The sequence below is a fragment of the Desmodus rotundus genome, chromosome 7 (genome assembly GCF_022682495.2).
Source record: "Desmodus rotundus isolate HL8 chromosome 7, HLdesRot8A.1, whole genome shotgun sequence".
NCBI classification, from domain to species: domain Eukaryota; kingdom Metazoa; phylum Chordata; class Mammalia; order Chiroptera; family Phyllostomidae; genus Desmodus; species Desmodus rotundus.
Window position 1 is genome coordinate 94089883 of NC_071393.1, and position 22110 is coordinate 94111992.

The following is a 22110-nucleotide window of genomic DNA, read 5'->3' on the forward strand; positions in this document are numbered from 1 at the left end:
GAGAGACCATTACAAAGGATATTGAAAAAGGAGATTGTAGCATACAGGGGTGTCCAACCCACGGCCTGCCAGCCACATGCAGCCTAGGACGGCTGTGAATGTGGCCCAGCACAAAATCGTAAATGTACTTAAAACTTTTTTTTTTTTTTTTTTTTGCCCATCAGTTTTTATTAGTGTTTGTGTATTTAATGTGTGGCCCAAGACAACTCTTCTTCCAGGATGGCCCAGAGATGCCAAAATGTTGGACACGCCTGCTAGAACTTGGAGGACAAACCTTGCAGAGTTTATATCTTACCTAAGACTGAGAATAGCTAACATGATTGTGAGCTAAAATTTGTGTTTATTATACAATATGTGTTTTGGGGATAATTGGGGAAATCCTTTGCCATTCATTTAAAACTAATAAAAAACTATAAAAACGCTGTTTGGTAATGGCCCAGTAGAACTTATTTGGTAGTACAGAAACAGACCCTAGTTTATAAGCAAAGTAATGAATATGGGAAGGATTTTTTTGTTAGTTGGTATTGGGAAAATCCTCTGTGAGGGAAAAAAGTTGACTTAGAAACCTATCTAAAACTATCTGTCTGTCCCTACATCTGTGTTATATAAGTTTATGTAAGCGCACACGCATCTCAAGTCAACAGGTACACTTTAACAATCTTACAATTTTGTCATTAACCTTCACTAAAAGAAGAAAAATTTAAAAATAATAAAAATAATTACCAAAATAAAACTAATTATTGATTATTAAATGATACTTACAGATATTACAAATAACCTTACAAGTTAGATGTAATATAGCAATATGGATGATTCTTAACTACATAGTGCCAAGTTGAAAAAACAGAATGAGCTCTATAACATAATAATATATATGTAAATTAAAATACATAGACTCAGGCCCTGGCCAGGGTGGCTCGCTTGGGTGGGTGTCATTTCACAAAGCTAAAGGTCATGGGTTCAATGATTCCCGGTCGGAGCCCGTGCAAGAGGCAACTGATCAGTTTCTCTGACACATCAATGATTCTCTCCCTCTCTTTCTCCCTCCCTTCCCCTCTCTCTAGAATCAATAAAAGAAAAAAAAATTAAATACATGATGTCAAAATAATAATATAAATTTTATATGAATTTATACCAACAAAAATGTGTACATTAACTATAAAGAAGACTGTGGGGGAAGGAACATGGAAATTGTGTAAAACGAGTAACGTAATTAAATAACAAAAAAGAAACTGAAAACCATACTTTCATTCTTACATAGTAGATGAGCAGCAGCTGTTGGGGGAGAGTGAATTAAGCAACCCATCCCACCAATCAAGATTTCTTGTCGTATTTTCTGTCTATAACTTATTTGAATGCACAAGTCAGTAACAATTAACAAGCATTTATTTAGCATCAAGTATTAGACTAGCTTCTTCAAGGTCTTCTTCCTGTTCTCTTAACACAGCCTCAGCTCATCATCCCATGGTTTCAGTCTTTCTTATGGGCGCCATGCTCATCCTAGATCCCCTTATGATTTACAAAATCCTTCCTCTTCCTTCTCTGCTCTATCACACTCCATGGCTACACCACAGTATGTAGCATATGTGTTTCTTTAACTATTAATTTTATGTATCTCCATTTCTCTCCCTGCAAATAGAGTAAAACTTTCAGTTCAATGTAAGTTTTGAATCTCCAGTAACAAGCACTTGGTACAATGATGGGGTCTAATAAGTAATATATAGCTTTTGATTATCTCTGTTGATACTGCATCTATTGTATTTACCATAATAAGAATTAAAACTGAGAAACTCTTACAATGTGTATTTATTAACCTATTTAAAAATAACAATAATAAACCTATTACATGTTAACATATTTATAAAAACTATAGTTTCTTTTTTAAGTGTATTTTATTGATTATGCTATTACAGTTGTCCCATTTTTTTCACCCCTTTATTCCCCTCTGCCCTTCCCCCCCCCCACCAATATTCCCCCCTTAGTGCATACCCATGGGTCATACATATAAGCTCTTTGGCTTCTCCATTTCCTATACAGTAGTATAGGAAATACTACTGTATAGGAAATATACAGTAGTATTTTTCCTCCCCCTGTCTATTTTGTACCTACCAATTATGCTTCTTAATCCCTGTACCTTTTCTCCCACTCTCCCCTCTCCCCCTCTCTGCTGATAACCCTCCATGTGATCTCCATTTCTGTGATTCTGTTCCTATTCTATTTGTTTCCTTAGTTTGTTTTTGTTTTTTAGGTTCAGTTGTTGATAGTTGTTTGTTGTCATTTTACTGTTTATAGCTTTGATCTTCTTCTTTTTCTTAGGTAACTCCCTTTAACATTTCATACAATAAGGGCTTGGTGATGATAAACTCCTTTAACTTGACCTTATCTGGGAAGCACTTTAACTGCCCTCCCATTGTAAATGATAGCTTTGCTGGACAGAATAATCTTGGATGTAGGTCCTTGCCTTTCATGACTTCAAATACTTCTTTCCAGCTCCTTCTTGCCTGTAAGGTTTCTTCTGAGAAATCAGCTGATAGTCTAACGGGAACTCCTTGGTAGATAACTCTCTCCTTTTCTCTTGCTGCTTCTAAGATTCTCTCCTTATCTTTATTTTGGGTAATGTAATTATGATGTGCCTTGGTGTGTGCTTCCTTAGGTCCAACTTCTTTGGGACTCTCTGGCCTCCTGGACTTCCTGGAAGTCTATTTCCTTCACCAGATTGGGGAAGTTCTTCTTCAATATTTGTTCAAATAAGTTTTCAATTTCTTGCTTTACCTCTTTTCCTTCTGGCACCCCTATGATTCAGATGTTGGAACTTTTAAAGTTATCCCGGAGGTTCCTAAGCCTCTCCTCACTTTTTTTGAATTCTTATTTCTTTATTCTGTTCTGGTCGAATGTTTATTTTTTCCTTCTGCTCCAAATTGTTGGTTTGAGTCCTGGTTTCCTTCCCTTCATCGTTGGTTCCCTATATATTTTTCTTTATTTCACTTTGCATAGCCTTCACTTTTTCCTCCATTTTGCAACTATACTCAACCATTTCTGTGAGCATCGTGATTACCAGTGTTTTGAACTCTGCATCTGATAGGTTGGCTATCTCTTCAAGGTTTAGTACTGTTCTTGGAGTTTTGATTAGTTCTTTCATTTGGGCCATATTTAACTCCTTAGTTCTCGGACTTCCTTACAGTTCAATTTTCTGACAGTTCTGGGTTTTTTTTTTTGTTTTTAAATTTGTTTTCCTTCTCCTGGTTGTGTGAGGAGGCAAGGTGTATCTACCTATGTCTCCATCTTGCCCAGAAGTGAAAACTATAGTTTCTAAAACAAAAATATTTAGTGAGAAGAATAGCACTATTTACATTTTTACTAATCTTTTGATGTCTGGTTTAATAGATGACAAGCTAGATTTTTGTATATACAGGATCCAGCACAAATAATGCCCCATTCTTATTACAAAATCATAAACACGTAATTCTATAACATTATCCACTCAAGCACGCCATGTGACATTTTAGGTGAAATGTTCAAATTAAAACTATAACTTATTACACCCATATTATTACCCTACCAACCACACTCAAGCAGGCATTACTTCTGCTGGACACTGTATTTCTATATTCACTGTTGAAATATCACATGCCATGGATCCTCTGGAAAACTCATCTACTCTCATGAGAGAATGAAAATAAAAAGACAAAATTGTCTTAGTATTATTGCAAAAATATTTTTGACTTCATAGGCCCCTTAAAACTGTCTTTGGGACTTCCAGGGGTCCCTGAACCACACTTTGAGAACCTCTGTCTTAGGCAATTCTTTTTAGTTTTTTCTATCTAGGAGAGCCTTAAAGATGCATGTTTCATTTTATAACAGTGTCTAGGCCTTCTGGCTTGGCACCTGTACTGAGACCTTCATTACTCATTAGTAGAAATAACACACTTAAAAGAGGAGTAAAAACAAGTCTCCAATTTTGATAATGGTGTTTATTGGACTTTGACCACATACACCCACACACTGCCTTCAAAGCTCACGGACAAACTAGTTACAGGGAGTTACCAAAAATGGTTTTGTCTGACTGGTGATTCCTTTGGTTACTTGCTGGAGAACTTTTTGCCATGGATTTTGAGTTCCAAATGTAACACTCTTAAGAGAATCTTGTAATTAATTAATGGATGTGGAATGTATATGGCCATGGAATCAGATTAGAGGACCTATAGGGCCTGATGACAAGGCTGCATTAGTGTTGGCGCCCAGACTTCCTCATCTAGAGTAGGTTACCGGAAGGAAAGCAGAACCTGACACAGAGGTCAGCAATGGGGGAAGAGCGCCCCTGCCAGAAGCACAGACATATTAATGACAAGGAAAGTGCAGTCACTGCTGACAACCAGAGAGGAGGCTGAAACACAAAACACAAAAACCTCAACAGAGCAATTGGGCCCAATTAATAGAAGGCTGTTAACCTGTGGCACTGTAGTATTCTTTAAAGAGATGTCCACTGTATCACAGGATGATCTTATCCAGAATAATGTCCCTGAGTTACAAAGAAAAAGATTAAAATAGCCTCTGTATAGAGTCCTTGACTTAATAGATGGCTTGTATTTGAAAGTTAATTTAATTTTCAAAACATTTTCTTGAAACTCAAAATATTTGTCTATGAAAACAGTTAAACCATTGTTATTTTGAGTCCCAAACTGATTTTTCATTTTTATCTGTTCAGCAAACAACTTTTAGTGCCTAATATTAATGTAAGTATTTCAGTTAGCTCTCCTTTATAGCTAACCTCCCTTTTATCTAGAGTAGTTGTGAACATCGACCAGGATTGAAAATTCAGATTGAAACAAGATTTAAAAGCAACATAAAAGCAAATGTTGATGTTTCCATTTGCAAGCTCAGTTACTGGAGTATTCAGTCACACGTGACTTCTTACCCCTACCTTTCCTTTTTTTCTGTCCCTTGTGTTGAAAGCAGGCAGCTGGCCTTATTTATCTTTGCTCTCCAGTACCTAGTCCAGTTCGTTCCACAAAGTAGGCTCTTTATAAATATTTGTTCCCAGCTCAGGAATGGACCTTTGTATCTTCTTAACTGTTTTATGTAACTTCAGTACTTAGCACAGTATCTGGCAAATAATAGAAGCTCAGTACATATTTGCTCCAGGAAGGAATAAATAAGTTAAACAAATTCTCTGCCTATTCAGGATAAGACACTGCTTCAGATTATCCATTGTTATGTAACAGATTACTCCCAAAATGTAGCAGACTAAAACAATACTTATTATCTGGTATATTTTCTGTGAGTCAGGAATTCAGGAGTGTCTTAGGTGGCTGGTTCTGTCTCAGGGTCTTTCATGAGGCCACAGTCAAGATGTCAGCCGGGGCTGCCATCATCCAGAATCTCATTTGAGGCCGGAGGATTCACTTCCAAGTTGGCTCATCTTGTGGCCGTTAGCAGGAAGCCTCCATTTCTGGCCTCATGGACCTCTCTGTAGCACGCACTGCTTGAGTGTCCTCACAGCACAGCGGCTGTCGTCCCCAGAGGCATAATCCAAGAGCAAAAGCAAGGAGCAACCTTCACCGCCTTTCATTGCTCAGTCTCAGAAGCCATGCACGTCACTTCCACCACATTCTGTGTATTAGACGTTGCTAAGTGCAACCCACATTCAAGGTGCATGAGGCCTCACCTTTTCAAGGGAGGAAGTCAAAGAATTTGTGGACATATTTTTAAACTGCCACAGTCACTCTGGTAATCTGAATTGAGTAGAGAAGTTACCCATTTAAGGACATAAGACAAGATTTCAGAGATAGAGTCTGTCCTGCCACTTGAATGACCTTTTCAAGTTCAATATTGCCTGCACTCTTTCCTAAGGGGAAAATTTTTTAAAGATTTTTAAATATTCCTACCAAAATTAATACTATTTCTATCTTTATTTTTTTGAATAAGTAATACATACATATGGTACAAAATTTATAGGAAAAATGAGCATAGAATGAAAAACAAATTTCTCTTGCCTGGAGAAAGACCACTATTACATCCTTCCAGAGACCTACTATACACTTATAAATACATATGCATACACTTATTTTTTACACAGATGGTAGCATACTATGGTAACAATTCTGTACCATTTTTCTTTGCTCACCTATATATCTAAGTATTTGTTCTATATCGGCTTATTCTTTCATTCTTTCATTCTTTTTAACGGCTACATATCATTCCATTGTGTGGATGTACAAAAATGTATTTAACGGGTCCCTTATTGAAAGGCATTCAGTTTGTCTCCCATCTTTTGTTGTTAATCACTATTGCAACAAATACCTTGTTTTTTACACTGAGAATATTTATGGGTAAATACCTGTAATATAGGTATTTGAGGTTAAACCAATTTCATATACCCACCAGCAATAGATAATGTGGTGATTTCCCTCTCTAGGCATAGTAATAATATAGAAAACTCTAGAAATTTCATAATTTAAATATCTTGAGCTTAAACTATATGGAGCAGTGTTGCCAATAAACAAAGCATTGTATACATTGTTTATACTTTGTTTCCAACACAATCCCCTGGCTCCTGTTGTTGCCCAATAGTTGTTTGTTGATTACTCTCAGGGGAGATGGACTTTCCCTGGGGAAGTTAACTGACTGAGCTGGTTACCATATTCCAGAAAGTTTTTAAATTCTCAAGAGAGTAGGATGCTACTGAGAGAGAAAGCACTGCCTGTTGTAGATCACTTTAATGTTCCATTGAAGTGTAACATAAATAAAATGCACAAATGTTAAGTACATGGCTGGAGTGTTTACACACGTGTATAGCTGTGTGACCACTACCTAGGTCCAGAATTAGAACGTTCCCAGTACCCCTAGAACAGGACTATCAAACTCATTTTCACTGGGGGCCATATCAGCCTTGCAGTTGCCTTCAAAGGGTCAAATGTAACTTTAGGACTGCATAAATGTAACTACTCCCTAACAGTTAAGCAAGAGCTGGGCTCTGCCACCGGGTAGAAACAAGGTGCCAGGCCAGATAAAACAAGGTGCAGGGTCAAATTCGGCCCACGAGCCTTGTTTTTGCCACCTGTGCCCTACAAGGTTCCCTCATGCCTGTTCAATCAATACCGCCCCAAACAGTAACCACCATTCTGATTTTTTATCACCATAGATGAGTTTTCTATCTGGAAATGCGATCACATGGTATGTACTTTTTTTTCCATCTTCTTTCACTTAACATACTCTGTGAGATCCATCCATGCTGTAGTAAGTGAGCACAGTTCATTCTTCAGTGCTGTGTGTATCCCATTATACATGCGCCACAGTTATTTACCCATTCTCCTTTTCATGGACATTTGAGTTGTTTCTAGTTTGGGGCTATTATGAGTCAAGCTGCTATAAACATTCTTTTACTTGTCTCTTGTTGAGAATAAGCTCTTACTCTAAAAACTGCTTGGTCATAGGGTAGGTACATGTTTAGTGTTAGAAGATCTGTTTAGAAATACATGAGCTTTGGTAGAAATAAAATAGTTTCCCAGAGTGCTTTCACGAGCTTATATTCCCCCTGGGGTAAATTTTTTTTCCAGGAAAATAATGCCTGAAATGACACACCTTATACTTCATGCCTTGTATTTTCTTTACCTTAAGTCTTTGATCATTGTTAAAACTTCATGGGAAATGGGGTTTTACACTTTTTTAAAGTCATTTATACATTTAAGTGCTTGAGTTTCATAGCCTCTCATTGAACTACGGAATTTTAGAGTTGGAAGGAGACTCGAAGGTCATCTAGCCCAACCCTCTCGTTTTACAGATGAAGAGATTGAAACCCAGGAGGATAAAGTAGATTGCTCGGAGTTATACAGCTAGTTACCATCTCAGCTGCCTGAAGGAGATGCTTAGCCCACGAAATAAGTCATTCGTTTCAAACTCTAGTAAGACTCCTTCGACTTATTTATGAATAAGGATGAAACTCCTTGTGAGGTTTTATTTCTTTGAACAGACTTTCTGGAGAGAAATAAGGAACATTCATTGACTTAACATATACTATGTTGAGCACCTACTAATATACCAAACATGTTTCCAGTAGTTACAGATAAAGCAAGTGAAAAATACTGATAAAAATCCTTGCCTTCATGGAGCTTACATTCTAATAGAACTGAACAGACAATAAACAAGATAAATAAATAAAAATTCTTCTGTTTTACATACTGATAAGTACTATGGGGGGAGGAGTAGGAAAGAGAACTCAGGAGCATATAAGTGGGAATTAGGGATAGCCTCACTGAGGTGACTTTTAAGAAAAGATTTGAAAGAAGTGAAGGGTTAGTAAGCTTTGAGAATATGTTGCAGGTAAATGGAATGGCAAGTTCAAAAGCCATGAGGGGGGAACATGCCTGTTTGTTCAAAGAGCAAGTAGAACGCCGTGCTAGAGCGGAGCGAGGAGCAGAGTTGTGGAAGATGGCGTTGATCAGGGAGTTGATGCGGGACAACATCATGTGAGTCCTTTGAGGTCACAATTAGAATTTAGGCCCTTCATCTGGGTGAAATGGAAAGGAGATTTTGGAAGGTTTTGAGCAGAGGAATCATAGGATATGATTTAGGTTTTAACAGGATCTCTCTGGCTACGGTGCTATGAATAGATCAGAGAGGGACAAGGACGGATGTGAGTGAGGAGGCTGTTGCAATAATTTAAGGAGTTCTTGGAGCTGGAGAAGTGCAGGTAGGGAGATGTGGTCAAAACCTGGGTATATTTTGAAGGTCAAACGAACAAGATTTGCTTGTCAGATGTGGGGCTTGAGAAGAGAGGAGTCAGGTAAAACTCCGAAGGTTTTGAACCTGAGCCCCCAAAGGAGGATGATGCCATTACCTGAAGCAGGGGAAAAACTCAGAGCCAGTTGTTGGTTGGCTGGGGAGGGGGAGTGTCGGGGGGAGAGTGGATATCAGAAGCTCAGTTTGGGCCGTGTTAAGTCTAAGATCTCTATTTAGACATTAAATGGAAACGTCAAATTTGTAATTAGATGTATGAATCCTGGAGTTCAGGGGAAAGGTTGGGGCTGGAGACGGAAGTTCAAGAGTCATCAATTAGACATAAAGAAGCAAAAAAGATGCTGAGGAATGGTGAGAAAAATGAGGGGGAAACCGAGAGTGTGATGTCCTTGTCTTGGAAGCCAAGTGAAGGAAGTGTTTCAAGGAGAGGGGTCAGCGGAGCACGAAGGTGCCAGACCCCTGCGAGAAAGTGTGTACTGGCAGAGATGGTAAAAATGAAGGCCTGGAGACGCGCTTGGATCAGGCTTGAGTACACAGCTGTTCTGAGGCTTTGAATTGTCCTCTGAAGCACAGCAGTGCTGCTTTGGGAATAGGTGTTGTCCCGACATTGCACTTTTCCCTGAGGCCTGGGGAACTTGACTGCTGCCGCAGACCTAAGTCCTTCCCCCTTTGCTCCAGTGTTGACCGCCCCAGACGGCAGAGTGCTCAGCACTCCGAAACTTAATGTTTCATGAGGTGTTGTCGGAAAGACACTTGGGAAATCCGAAACTGACCACCTGGAGGAACACAAGGCACAATTTATTACTACTAGTTTTAGCATTATTATTATCTTCAAACGAGCCAAGTCTTTCCCTATTTTGTGAACACTCAAAATAGGAAGCTTTATAAAATGAAAATCAATTTTTCTCTTTCTCTTCAGCCCACTTACTGCCCTAAAGCTAGCCCCTAATAGAGAAACTAGGTCTGTTAAGTGTTATTTTTCTGCTTTTTCTTTCCTGTCCTCTTATTCTCCCAGCTGTCTCAACTCAGAACCTTGTAGGAAGAGAGTTACACTTCAGAAAAATGTTTGCTTTGACATTTAAACAAGCCTCCATTTTGTTTTTCCATACAGAATTTTTCCTCTTCCCCTCTGCCATTTCCAGCACTGTGTCTGCCCTGTCTTCTTTTCAGCTCATTCATTATTGCTCAGGTTTGCAGATCATACCAGAGGAAGAAGGCAGATTTATAAATGTGTTCCTGCCCAGCTGTTTCAAGACTAAGGCTAACATTGGTCTTCTAATTGTATGCCTGCTCTTTATACACAGCTGTGCTCATCTGCCCTTATTAATGAGGTGCCTATCTCTAAGTCTTACCTTGTGTAGAAATAAATAGATTCCATTCCTGTTCAAATTGGTTATACAGTAATCAGAGCAGCCCATCACTGGGAGGAAACAGCCATTTGAAATCACTTGTTAATAGCCAGAGAGAATTAGCCTAGTTGCTTTCTTAGGTTTGCCACGTTCCTTAAGATGCCAGGGTCCTAGAAAAGGATAGAAGGGATAGGAGTCCTGTCCTTGCCCCTCCAGATCTCCCCCTCTCCCCCGGGCCCCCCTTCATTCCTATATATGTTGGTTTTTTCTAATCTAAGATGAAGATAAAGGGGTATTTTGAGGAAATTGTGTAAAACGAATCAGAATCCATTAGAGATAGCTGTGTGATGCCTTAAAGATCTGACCGCTAATAAATAATGAGACTTTCAGTAAATTACTTAACCTTTCTGGGCTTTCATCTCCTGATTTGCAAAGTAGCTTTAACAATCCCTATATGGCAGGAGTGTTGGGAGGACCATGCTTTGTCTTAATGACAGGCCTTGTTCGAAATGTGATTTAAGACTATAAATATTTGATAAGCTAATGAGTATAAAAACACCTAGCACATAATAGATGTTCAGTAAATGCTTAAATTGGAATCTAATGGACCAAACCAAAGTTCTTTCCTGCTCTAATTTTGTTAGATTGAGACTTTCTAGTAGGATAATGCTTTTCCCCCCCAGCTTCCTTCTCTGATCTGGTTTTAGGACACAGCATCCTAAAATCTGATCCCAAAAAGCACAGAGGCTAAATACGGTCGTATTTAGAAGCATGCCCAGAAGTCCAGGGCTCAGGCCCTGGCACCCATGATGCGTCTGAGCACTTTCTTTGTGCCGACGTATTAAAAGCCTACTATGGGCTAGTTATGTAATTTAAAATTGTATTTATTTGTTTTAATTCTGTAGTACTGATTAAAACTCTGAGATTCATAGAGATAACTGTCTTGTTCAAGGTTACACTATAGCAGAGCAAGAGTTTGGACTAAGGTGGTCTAACTCCAAGTCCAGTGATCTCGAGACAGCAGTGTACATTAAAGAAGAAAGTGAATATAAGTGAGTTACTACAGATAGGCCCTAGCAATGGAGTATGAGTCAGAGGATTGTATTAGTGTATGACCAAGACAAAGGGCTAATTCTAGACTCCCCCAACTTACTCTCTAGATACACTGAGAATGTGCCTTAGGACTTCGAATCAAAATGACTGTGTTCACATTTTTGATACATCCCCTGTGGTCCAAACACATAGCAAGGAGTGAAATATATCAAGTGAAAATCAAAGAACATATTTGGGCTCAAAAACAAAATGACCATCTCTAGGCATCAAAAGTAGGAGAGATGTAAGTCACTGCGGGGAGCTGCGGGCCTGCCAGCCTCCGGATCTGGGAGCAGAGATCGGTACCTGAGAGATGAATTTCTGAGCAATAACTGCATACTGAAAATGCCCCCTAAAGAGATAGAACTTGAGGCCAGGGAGTGAAATGCCAACCCCCGACCAGCCTCATGAAAGGAGGCTTTAAAACAGTTAATTAAGTAGGGGAGGAAGGAAGCCTAAGGAGTTGTGAAGAAGTATGTCAAGCTGCTTGCTGGTTCAATGATTAGAACTATGATATCCTAAATTTCTTCTAATGGCACAGGCCATTAGAAGACCTGTGCAGACTAGGTCCTTAGAAGACTAAATGGAAGAAATTGCAAACTATGAAACAGACCAGGGGGAAATCAGTAACAAAAACATCTCTCAAAAAGAGCCTGCGAACCAAAATTTTGTATAAAAGAAATCTAAAACTAACAAAAATTACCAAGCCCTCACCAGTGTGGCTCAGTGGGTTGGGCATCGTTCCACAAAGCCGAAGGTCACAGGTTGGATTCCCAGTCAGAGCACATGCCTGGATTGTGGGTTTGGTACCCGGTCACAGAGCATGCGGTGTTTCTCACCTCATTGATGTTTTTCTCCCTCCCTTTTTCCCTTCCCTTCCCTTCCCTTCCCTTCCCTTCCCTTCCCTTCCCTTCCCTTCCCCTCTGTGTTTAAAAAAAAAAAAAAAGGCAATGAATAAAATTTAACTAGGACTTCCACTTTGGGAAAGATGAAGTAGACATAAAAGAAGGCAGGCGAGCCCTGGCTGCTTTGGCTCAGTGGATGGAGCACTGGCTTGCAAACCAAAGGGTTGCCAGTTCAGTTCCCGGCCAGATCCCACATCTGGGTTGCAGACCAGGCCCCTGGTTGGGGGCATGGGTGGGAGATACCTCTCCCTCTCTTTATCCCTCCCTTCCCATCATGGTGGTGAGTTCCCTGGGTTTTCTTTTTGCCTCATATATCCCAGACATAGAGCTGAACATTGTACTCAAGGGTGAAAAACTGAATGCTTCCCCCTAAGAACAGGAACAAGGAAAGGGTGCCACTGTTCCTATTCAGCATAGTGCTGGAAGGTCTAGCTGCTGCAATAACACACAATAAAAGGCATACAGATCAGAAAGGAAGAAATACAGCGGTAGTTATTCTCACATTACGTGATTGTCTACATAGAAAATCCCAATGACTATATAAAACAAACCCTCCTAGAACTAATAAGTGACTTCAGCTAAGTCATAGAATATAAGATAAGCAAAACCAATTGTACATCTACTATATACTAGCTATGAACACATGGGCACTGAATTTTAAAAATATACCATTTACAATAGCTCAAAACAATTAAATACTTAGGAGTGAATTTATTTTTTAAGTCCTCACCCAAGGATATATTTACTGATTTTAGAGAGAGGGAGAGGAGGGAAAGAGTGAGAAAGAGATCAATATGAGAGAAAAACATCAGTTGGTTGCATCCTGTATGCTCCCTGACCAGGGATCGAACCCAAAACCCAAGTATGTGCCCTGACTGAGAATCCAATCTGCAACCTTTCAGTGTACAGGAAAATGCTCCAACAAAGCTGAGCCACCCAGCCAAAGGCAGGAGTAAATTTTTTTTATTTTTACTTACTGGTTTTAGAGACAGAGGGAGGAAGGGGGCAGAGAGAGGGAGAGAAGAACATCGATTCATTGTTCCAGTTATCAATGCACTCATTGGTTGATTCTTATATGTGCCCTGACCAGGGATCAAACTCGCAACCTTGGCACATTGGGACGATGCTCTAACCTACTGCGCTCTACCTGGTCAGGGCTACTTAGGAGTAAATTTTACAAAACATCTACAAGATTTGTATGCTGAAACTACACAATGCTGGTAAAAGAAATCAAAGAAGATCTAAATAAATAGGGAGCACATAGTAGAGATGTCAATTTTTCCCAAATTGATACACAAGCTAATGTAATTTCTGTCAAAATTCCAACGAGATATTTTGTGGATATAGATAAAATTATTCTAAATTTTCTATGTAAAGGCCAAAGGAACTAAAATAGCTAAAACAGTTTTGAGAAAGAATAAAGTGGGAAGACTCAGATTATTACCTAGCCACAGAAACCAGTGAGACTGTAATATTGGCAGAGGATAGACACCGAAACCAACCAATGGAACAGAGCAGAGAACCCAGAAACAGACACACAGATCCACCCAACTGATTTTGGCAAAGGTGCAAAAGCAATTCTTGGGATGAAAGATAGCCTTTTCGACAAGTGGTATTGGAACAAAGGGACATCATAGGCAAAAAAAAAGAAGGAGAAGAATCTCATACAAAAGTTGACTCAAAATGAATCAAGGACTAAACAGAAAACTGTTAAACTTTTAGGAAAAAAACCTAGAAGACAACCTTTAGTGGGCAAAGAGTTCTTAAGAGTTGACACCAAAAACATGATTCATAAATGGCACAAAACCTTATAAATCATTGAGTGGTGGGTACGTGAGTTTTTGTTAGGTTATTCTTTGTATTGTTTTTAGTACATTTGAGATAATGCACAATTTTTTAAGAATGTGTGTTTTTGTTTGTTGGTTTTTATTTTAGAGAAGAAGGGGGAAGAGAGAGAAAAACATCGATTCGTTGTTTCACTTCTTTAAGTTACAAAAATATACCTTAACTGGACCATGAAATCTTTGCAGCTGTTGCCCATGCTAAGGGGCCCTCATGGTGCTGTGGGCAGTTCCCACAGAGCTCTTCCAGCCCAATCCTGTTTGTCCCATTGGGACCCATAGCAGCCTTGAGCTCTCCTGCAGGAGCCAGATGCTACTCAAATGGAAAATACTCTTCTCAGTGGCCAAAAGGGCTTCTGTTGTCTATATCTGAGTCTTCTTGTCTTCCAGGGATGTTGGTGGTAAATGTAACGTGGAGGAACAAGACGTATGTAGGTACACTTCTTGACTGCACACGGCATGATTGGGCACCCCCCAGGTGAGCACTCCGCGGCTTTTTAGTCTTTGTCTGTCTCAGCCACCCTAATCAGTGATCCCTTGTACCTTCGTCCTGCTAGGGTTGCATAGGGTTGGATAGTTGGATAGTTTTTAAAAGACACCCAGCTTTGGGCTGTACACCTGAAACTAATATAATGTTGTACATCAAATGTAATTGAAAATAAAAATTATTTATTTAAAAAAGGAAGAATTAAAAAAAAAATAACAGCATCTCGTAATGGTAATTTTCACCTTAGAAATCATAGATATGTTTCTATAAAATAAAAGCTTTTGCCATACAGGGGGGAAAAAGACACCTAGCTTTTAAAGAACATTATGCTGTAGAGACAAGGGGAGGCCCTGTATTCATCTGGAATGTAAGAGAAGTAAATGAACTAGGTATTGATAAGCTGGGTAGAAATGGGGAGGAAGAGGTCCTGTTTAAACCTTTTTTTTTCTGTTTAAACCTTCGTCTGGATTTATTGAGCTCTGACTGCTCCCTGTAGTCACCTTGAAACCAAGGCGATAGAGTCTGACCCCCGGGGAGCAAACATTCATTTGTGACCCTTTTTAAAAGATTTTATTTATTTATTTTAGAGAGAGGGCAAGGAAGGGAGAAAGAGAGGGAGAGGAACATTAATGTGTGGTTGCCTCTCGTGCACTCCCTACTGGGGACTTGGCCCACAACCTAGGCATGTGCCCCAACCGGGAGCCGAACAGGTGACCTCTTGCTTTGCAGGCCAGCACTCAATCCACTGAGCTACACCAGCCAGGGCTATTTCAGTTTTTTTAACTCTACTAGGGTTTCACAAGGACATTTGCAAATTGCAGTTTGATCTTCAGATTGACATTTGAGTGAATGGCACCTCAGAGTTTATTCCTAATATTAGTTTGCAGTTTGCCAGGGTTTGGGGAACCCAAAGGTGGGGGAATAATGCACAGCTAGTATGCCGGTAGCACTCTAGGAACTCACCACTTGCAGCCCCCACTCTTTCTGAAGTTCCTTTAACAAATCATATTCATTGAAAATGATAGTTACCATCTGGACAGTTCTTCTGGAGACTGCAGCTAAACTGGTTTAAATACATTTTCTCTTTTTCAATAATATCCTGTTGTGTTTGTCCTTTGCCAAGGTTCTGTGACTCCCCTACCAGTGACTTGGAAATGCGGAACGGTCGGGGCAGAGGCAAACGCATGCGCCCCAACAGTAACACACCTGTCAATGAGACGGCCACAGCCTCTGACAGCAAAGGGACCAGCAGCAGCAGCAAAACCCGAGCAGGAGCCAATAGCAAAGGCCGTCGGGGCAGCCAGAATTCTTCAGAGCATCGCCCACCTGCCAGTAGCACCTCTGAGGATGTCAAGGCCAGCCCTTCCTCAGTGAATAAGCGGAAAAGCAAACCCCTTTCAGACATGGAGCTGAATTCTAGCTCAGAGGACTCCAAAGGGAGCAAGCGTGTCCGTACGAATTCCATGGGCTCAGCCACTGGCCCCCTCCCTGGGACCAAGGTGGAAACCACTGTTCTAGACAGAAATTGTCCCTCCCCAGTCCTGATTGACTGTCCCCACCCAAACTGCAACAAAAAGTACAAGCACATCAACGGACTTAAGTACCATCAGGCTCATGCCCATACAGATGATGACAGCAAGCCAGAAGCAGACGGAGACAGTGAGTACGGAGAGGAGCCCCCGCTCCATGCAGACCTCGGGAGCTGCAATGGTGCATCTGTCTCACAAAAAGGTTCCTTGTCCCCTGCCCGCTCGGCTACCCCCAAAGTTAGACTCGTAGAGCCCCACAGCCCTTCTCCTTCCAGCAAGTTCAGCACAAAAGGCCTCTGTAAGAAGAAGTTGAGTGGAGAAGGGGACACAGACCTTGGAGCCTTGTCCAATGATGGCTCTGACGACGGACCCTCAGTAATGGATGAAACAAGCAACGATGCCTTTGATTCTTTGGAAAGGAAATGTATAGAAAAAGAAAAGTGTAAAAAACCCTCTAGTTTGAAACCTGAAAAGATGCCTTCCAAGAGCTTAAAGTCAGCCCGGCCCATCGCCCCGGCCATCCCCCCACAGCAGATCTACACCTTCCAGACCGCCACCTTCACAGCAGCCAGCCCAGGCTCCTCCTCGGGCTTGACCACCACAGTGGTCCAAGCCATGCCCAACAGCCCCCAGCTCAAGCCCATTCAGCCCAAGCCCACTGTGATGGGAGAACCTTTCACAATCAACCCTGCCTTGACTCCGGCCAAGGACAAGAAAAAGAAAGACAAAAAAAAGAAGGACTCTTCAAAGGAACTTGAAAATCCTCTGACTCCTGGGAAGGTATGTCGAGCAGAAGAAGGCAAAAGCCCATTCAGGGAATCATCAGGAGATGGGATGAAAATGGAGGGGCTCCTAAATGGCTCATCGGACCCCCACCAGAGCCGACTGGCTAGCATCAAGGCGGAAGCTGATAAGATCTACAGCTTCACGGACAACGCCCCGAGTCCTTCCATTGGAAGCAGCAGCCGCCTGGATAGCACCACCCCTACCCAGCCTATGACGCCCTTACACGTAGTGACTCAGAATGGAGCTGAAGCCAGCTCAGTCAAAACCAACAGCCCTGCCTACTCCGACATCTCTGATGCTGGGGAGGATGGGGAGGGCAAAGTGGACAGTGTCAAATCAAAGGACCCCGAACAGTTGGTTAAAGAAGGGGCTAAGAAAACTCTTTTCCCCCCTCAGCCACAGAGCAAAGACTCACCATATTACCAAGGCTTTGAGAGCTACTACTCTCCAAATTACACACAGTCCAGCCCAGGAGCGCTGAACCCCGGCAGCCAGGCAGGACTGGAAAGCCAGGCCCTGAAGGCAAAAAAGGATGAGGAGCCTGAGAGCATAGAGGGAAAAGTCAAGAACGACATCTGCGAGGACAAGAAGCCAGAGATGAGCAGTTCCAGTCAGCAGCCCTCAGTCATCCAGCAGCGACCCAACATGTACATGCAGTCCCTGTACTACAACCAGTATGCCTATGTGCCCCCCTACGGCTACAGTGACCAGAGCTACCACACCCACCTCCTGAGCACCAACACGGCTTACCGACAGCAGTATGAGGAGCAGCAGAAGAGGCAGAGCTTGGAGCAGCAGCAGCGGGGACTGGACAAGAAGGCAGAGTTGGGCCTGAAGGAGCGGGAGGCGGCACTCAAGGAAGAATGGAAGCAAAAGCCGTCAATTCCACCAACTCTCACCAAGGCCCCCAGCCTGACAGACCTGGTGAAGTCGGGACCCGGCAAGGCCAAGGAGCCGGGGGCTGACCCTGCCAAGTCAGTCATTATTCCCAAGTTAGATGACTCTTCCAAACTCCCCAGCCAGGCCCCAGAAACACTTAAAGTGAAGCTGAGTGAGGCCAGCCACCTAGGCAAGGAGGCTCCTGAGGCTAAGACAGGTGCTGAGTGTGGCCGCCAGGCAGAGGTGGATCCGATACTCTGGTACCGACAGGTAACTAACTGTTCTGGGAAGAAACAGAAATGCTACTTAATTGTCTTTCTCTCTTCCTCACAATCAAGGTTGTCCTGAAAAAGGAGGTCAACAGAATACAGATTAGCGGGAGAAATCTGTAGTTTTAGGGATTTTTTTACCTTTGTAAATGACTTTAATGGTTTTTAAAAAGCACTTCCACATCTGTAAAAGATGTTTTCCCATGTGACAAGAGAGGCCTGGGCACATTAGCTCGATCTGCCTAGGGCTACAGGACTTTCCTAGCAGAGCCGAAACCGGAACCCAGGTATCCTGATCCTCAGTCCACTCTTTGGTTCCTCTGGAGCAAGTTCATGGTGATCTGTCCGTGTTTAGATTGGACCAGAAGTGCACCTCTCAGACTGAGTTACTTTCAAAAAGATTTTATAGGAAGAGGTAGAACCATCTTGCTCTGCTCAAGAGACTTAGGAAGTCTTCCCTTCCCTCCTGGTGCCACAGTTAGACCTTCCACCCCTGAGCTTGCCCTGGGGAAGTGCAACAGCCTGAACAGGCTTGGAAGGGAGCAGCATCTTCTATTCAAAGAGTCATTTCCCCAGAAGGTTGGTTCTGTCCTAGAGGAGACCCACTGATGGATTTTCCTTTTCTTTCCCCACATCTTGTTTCCTTTTGGTCAGGGAAGGATAGACTTCAAGCAGAAGGGACCAGAGTTCATTATAAACTATCAGTAGAGGCCATGATCATACTCTGCCCCAGGTGTCTGGTATTGTCTGCTTTGGTGTTTTTGCTGGAATCCTGGGCTTAAATCTTTCCCCTCTCCTCACTTCCCTCTCTCATCCTCCCTTCCCTCTCCCCCTCTTTTGTACAACACACTCAGTGTGCACTCTGTGATTGTTGTAGGAAGCAGAACCCCGCATGTGGACATATGTTTACCCTGCCAAGTACTCAGACATCAAGTCAGAAGATGAGCGGTGGAAAGAGGAGCGGGACCGCAAATTGAAGGAGGAAAGGAGTCGGAGTAAGGACTCTGTCCCCAAGGAGGATGGGAAGGAAAGCACAAGTAGTGACTGCAAGCTGCCCACGTCTGAGGAGTCCCGCCTTGGGAGCAAGGAGCCCCGACCAAGCGTCCATGTGCCTGTGTCCTCCCCCCTCACCCAGCACCAGTCCTATATCCCCTACATGCACGGCTACTCCTACAGCCAGTCCTATGACCCCAGCCACCCCAGCTACCGGGGCATGCCTGCTGTGATGATGCAGAACTACCCAGGTACAGCACCCCTTCCAGCTGCCGTTCCGTTGAAGGGAAGGGAAGCAGAGATTTCAAATCCAGTTTTCTTGCTTAGTCCTATCCTAAGGCTTTTTGAGGCTTGGGTAGATGACAGCCCTTTTTTGAATGTGACATTCTGTGAAGTGGCCACTCTAAACCCAAACTCCTTGAGGGACCCCTAATTACAGTCTGTGGGGCCACTTCTACCCCCCTTGCTCCAGCTAGAGGGTTGCCAGTGCAGTCATTTTTCATGGATAACTAAAGGTAAAACCCCCTCTTTTCCACTGCCATCTTGTCCCTGCTGGGATTTTTTAAACATGTAATCCACATTTTGCAGGGTACTCAGCACTGTGGAGAATACAAAAGAAATAGGGAAGACTAGTTTCTCCCCTCAAGGAGCTTACAGCTTCATTGTAGCGGGAGAGACACGTGGAACAAATAACAGTCAAACATTCACTGCGTGTGTTCATTGGCAAGATCATGTTCAGCTCTAAGGTTGGAAGGCAGCAGAGGGGAAGAGCAGTCGGAGGTCAGGTTGTGGGGCAGCCCAGCTAGAAAAGGCTCACCTTGGAAAGATAAGCTTTTTATACCACTATCCATGAGTGCTTGGGAAGGGGGACACAAAGTAGGAGTTTGTGTTTCTTAACTTGTTAAAGAAGATGACCTTATTAACTCCACTCACTGATTCCTGTTGCCTGAAAAGCCATGTGTGACACTTCTGGGGTGGAAAAGAATTTCTTTCGGTCTTTAAAGCTGACGCCTCCCTACAAGAGAGCAGCCTAAATAATCTGGATGTTCTGGCAAACTCTAGGATAAGTAGGCTTTCAGACAGATAGGAAAGTGTCTCACCCTGTGGTTTTCCTGCCTCCTGTTACCCCTATTCATCTACATAAAAATAGTAGTTCATTCTATGAGTGCCTGATCTGGCCTGGCTCTGTGCTAGGCATTTATGGACATTATCTTACTTAATCCTCCCTGTCACCCTGTGCAATATGGTTCAGTATCTTCATTTTGGTAATAAGGAAACTGAAACTCAGAAAGGCTGTTAATTTGCTCAAGACTACCCAACTGGGAAGTCTTAGAGGCAGGGTTTGGGCCCAAGGCCATCTGCCTCCGTTTCCTGTGACCTCTCCACCTGATTATCCCCTCTCTAAGATGAATCTCGGAGACTGGGACTCTAGGGAAGCTGATTCCCAGAGACTGAGAGTCATGTTCCTCATATCCCTGAGCTAGTTTTGCCTCTAGAGCTCAGTATAGAAAGGACAAACTACTAGTCTCAGGCCAAAGACACCTGGGTAGAAACTATCCCTATGCCTAGGGAAGCTGATGCCCTCCTAGCCACACCCACTAAAGCAGTTTCTTTTACTGCTCCCATCTCTTTGACTGATTGATTTCTCCTTTCCCAGGTTCCTACCTGCCTTCTAGCTACTCTTTCTCCCCATATGGCAGCAAGGTCTCAGGGGGTGATGATGCCGACAAGGCACGAGCCAGCCCCAGTGTCGGTTGTAAATCCAGCTCAGAGTCCAAAGCCCTGGACATCTTGCAGCAGCACGCCAGTCACTACAAGAGCAAGTCCCCCACGGTAAGGGGAGTGCAGTTACACTGGCTGTTACCAAACACCAGTGGGGCCAGAATCGGGTCTGGCAGAAGGTGGGCAAGTTCAGGTCCTAACCACAGTACAGTTGGGCTAACTTGACCTTGGCTCCCTCAGGCACCACCTTGGGGTCCTGCATGTTTTGCTTTTTAAGATTTTATTTATTTTTTTTATTTTTAGAGGGGAAGGGAGGGAGAAAGAGAGGGAGAGAAACATCAATGTGTTGGTTGCCTCTTGTATGCCCCACACTGGGGACCCAGCCTGTAACCCAGACATGTGCCCTGATTGGGAATCAAACCAGCGACCTTTCAGTTCGCAGGCCAGACCTCAATCCACTGAGCCACACCAGCCAGAGCAGGGGCGGGTCTTGCATGTTTAAAGAGCCATGATTCAGGCTCTGGGTGTCTTTCTCTCAAGTGTATAGCTCACAGTAGTGCTTTTGTGTCTGCCTTCTTTTCCAGATAAGTGATAAAACTTCTCAGGAGAGAGATCGGGGAGGCTGTGGGGTGGTTGGGGGCAGTGGCAGCTGCAGCAGCATCGGGGGAGCAGGCACCAGTGAAAGGAGTGTAGACCGGCCCCGCACCTCCCCTTCCCAGCGCCTGATGTCCACACACCACCACCACCACCACTTGGGGTACTCCTTGCTCCCAGCACAGTACAACCTACCCTATGCAGCAGGTGAGCCTCAGTTCCCACTTCCTCTAACTCCATCCCAGTAGCGTTGCCCACGGCAAGGGGCCTCTAGCAAGTTTGGGGGTATTTTTGTTTTTTGAGTGTCTAATCTGTCAGAATCCTAGCCTCCTGCAGACCATCATTAAAACACATGACATTTATTTCCTCCCTTGGAGCTTGGGGATTCTCAAACTCCTTCAGAAAATTGGCTTTCATATTCAGAAGAATAAGGAACAGGTGTTCCACAAAGAGAAACAAAGAGCTGAAAAATGGAGCCTTCCTATCTATGCCCAGCAACTATATCTGACCAAGTATCATTTTTTTTCTGTCAGCACCCCAAAATTGGGTGAATTTGGGAATTTAAGGAGAAACACCTCCCAATCCCCACCCAGCTGATAAAGACAAAGTGCGTATTAACTGAAAGGTCCTGGGAGTGCTACACTAACCTGTCCTCCTGCTCGCGCAGGGCTCTCTTCTACAGCCATTGTTGCCAGCCAGCAAGGCTCAACTCCCTCGCTCTACCCACCGCCCCGGAGGTGAGAATGGTAAGTAACTTTGTACTTTGGGGCAACATACTGAGTAGGGAGAGCTGATGTTTGGATCACGGAGGGTCTTTGGAGCCTGGGTGAGGGACAGCTGTGGGGGTCAGCCATCTGGAAATGGTGGAACCCAGGCCAGGCCTCCTGTACGCATCTCCCCTGAAGCTGTGTGCATCTGAGAGGAGCTG

The 22110-nt window shown here is 43.0% G+C and overlaps 1 protein-coding gene across 2 annotated transcripts in view; it reads left to right on the forward strand.

The window, feature by feature from the left end:
* Positions 1–22110, forward strand: part of ZNF609 (zinc finger protein 609) — a 211508-nt gene that overhangs the window by 183172 nt on the left and 6226 nt on the right. For both annotated transcript variants that reach the window (XM_053927554.2, XM_053927553.2), the window contains 6 exons: positions 14314–14401; positions 15534–17874; positions 18751–19117; positions 20524–20699; positions 21173–21389; positions 21850–21928. In XM_053927554.2, the coding sequence (XP_053783529.1) occupies positions 14314–14401; positions 15534–17874; positions 18751–19117; positions 20524–20699; positions 21173–21389; positions 21850–21923 (3263 nt within the window). In that variant the 3' untranslated portion in view covers positions 21924–21928. The remainder of the gene's footprint in view (positions 1–14313; positions 14402–15533; positions 17875–18750; positions 19118–20523; positions 20700–21172; positions 21390–21849; positions 21929–22110) is intronic.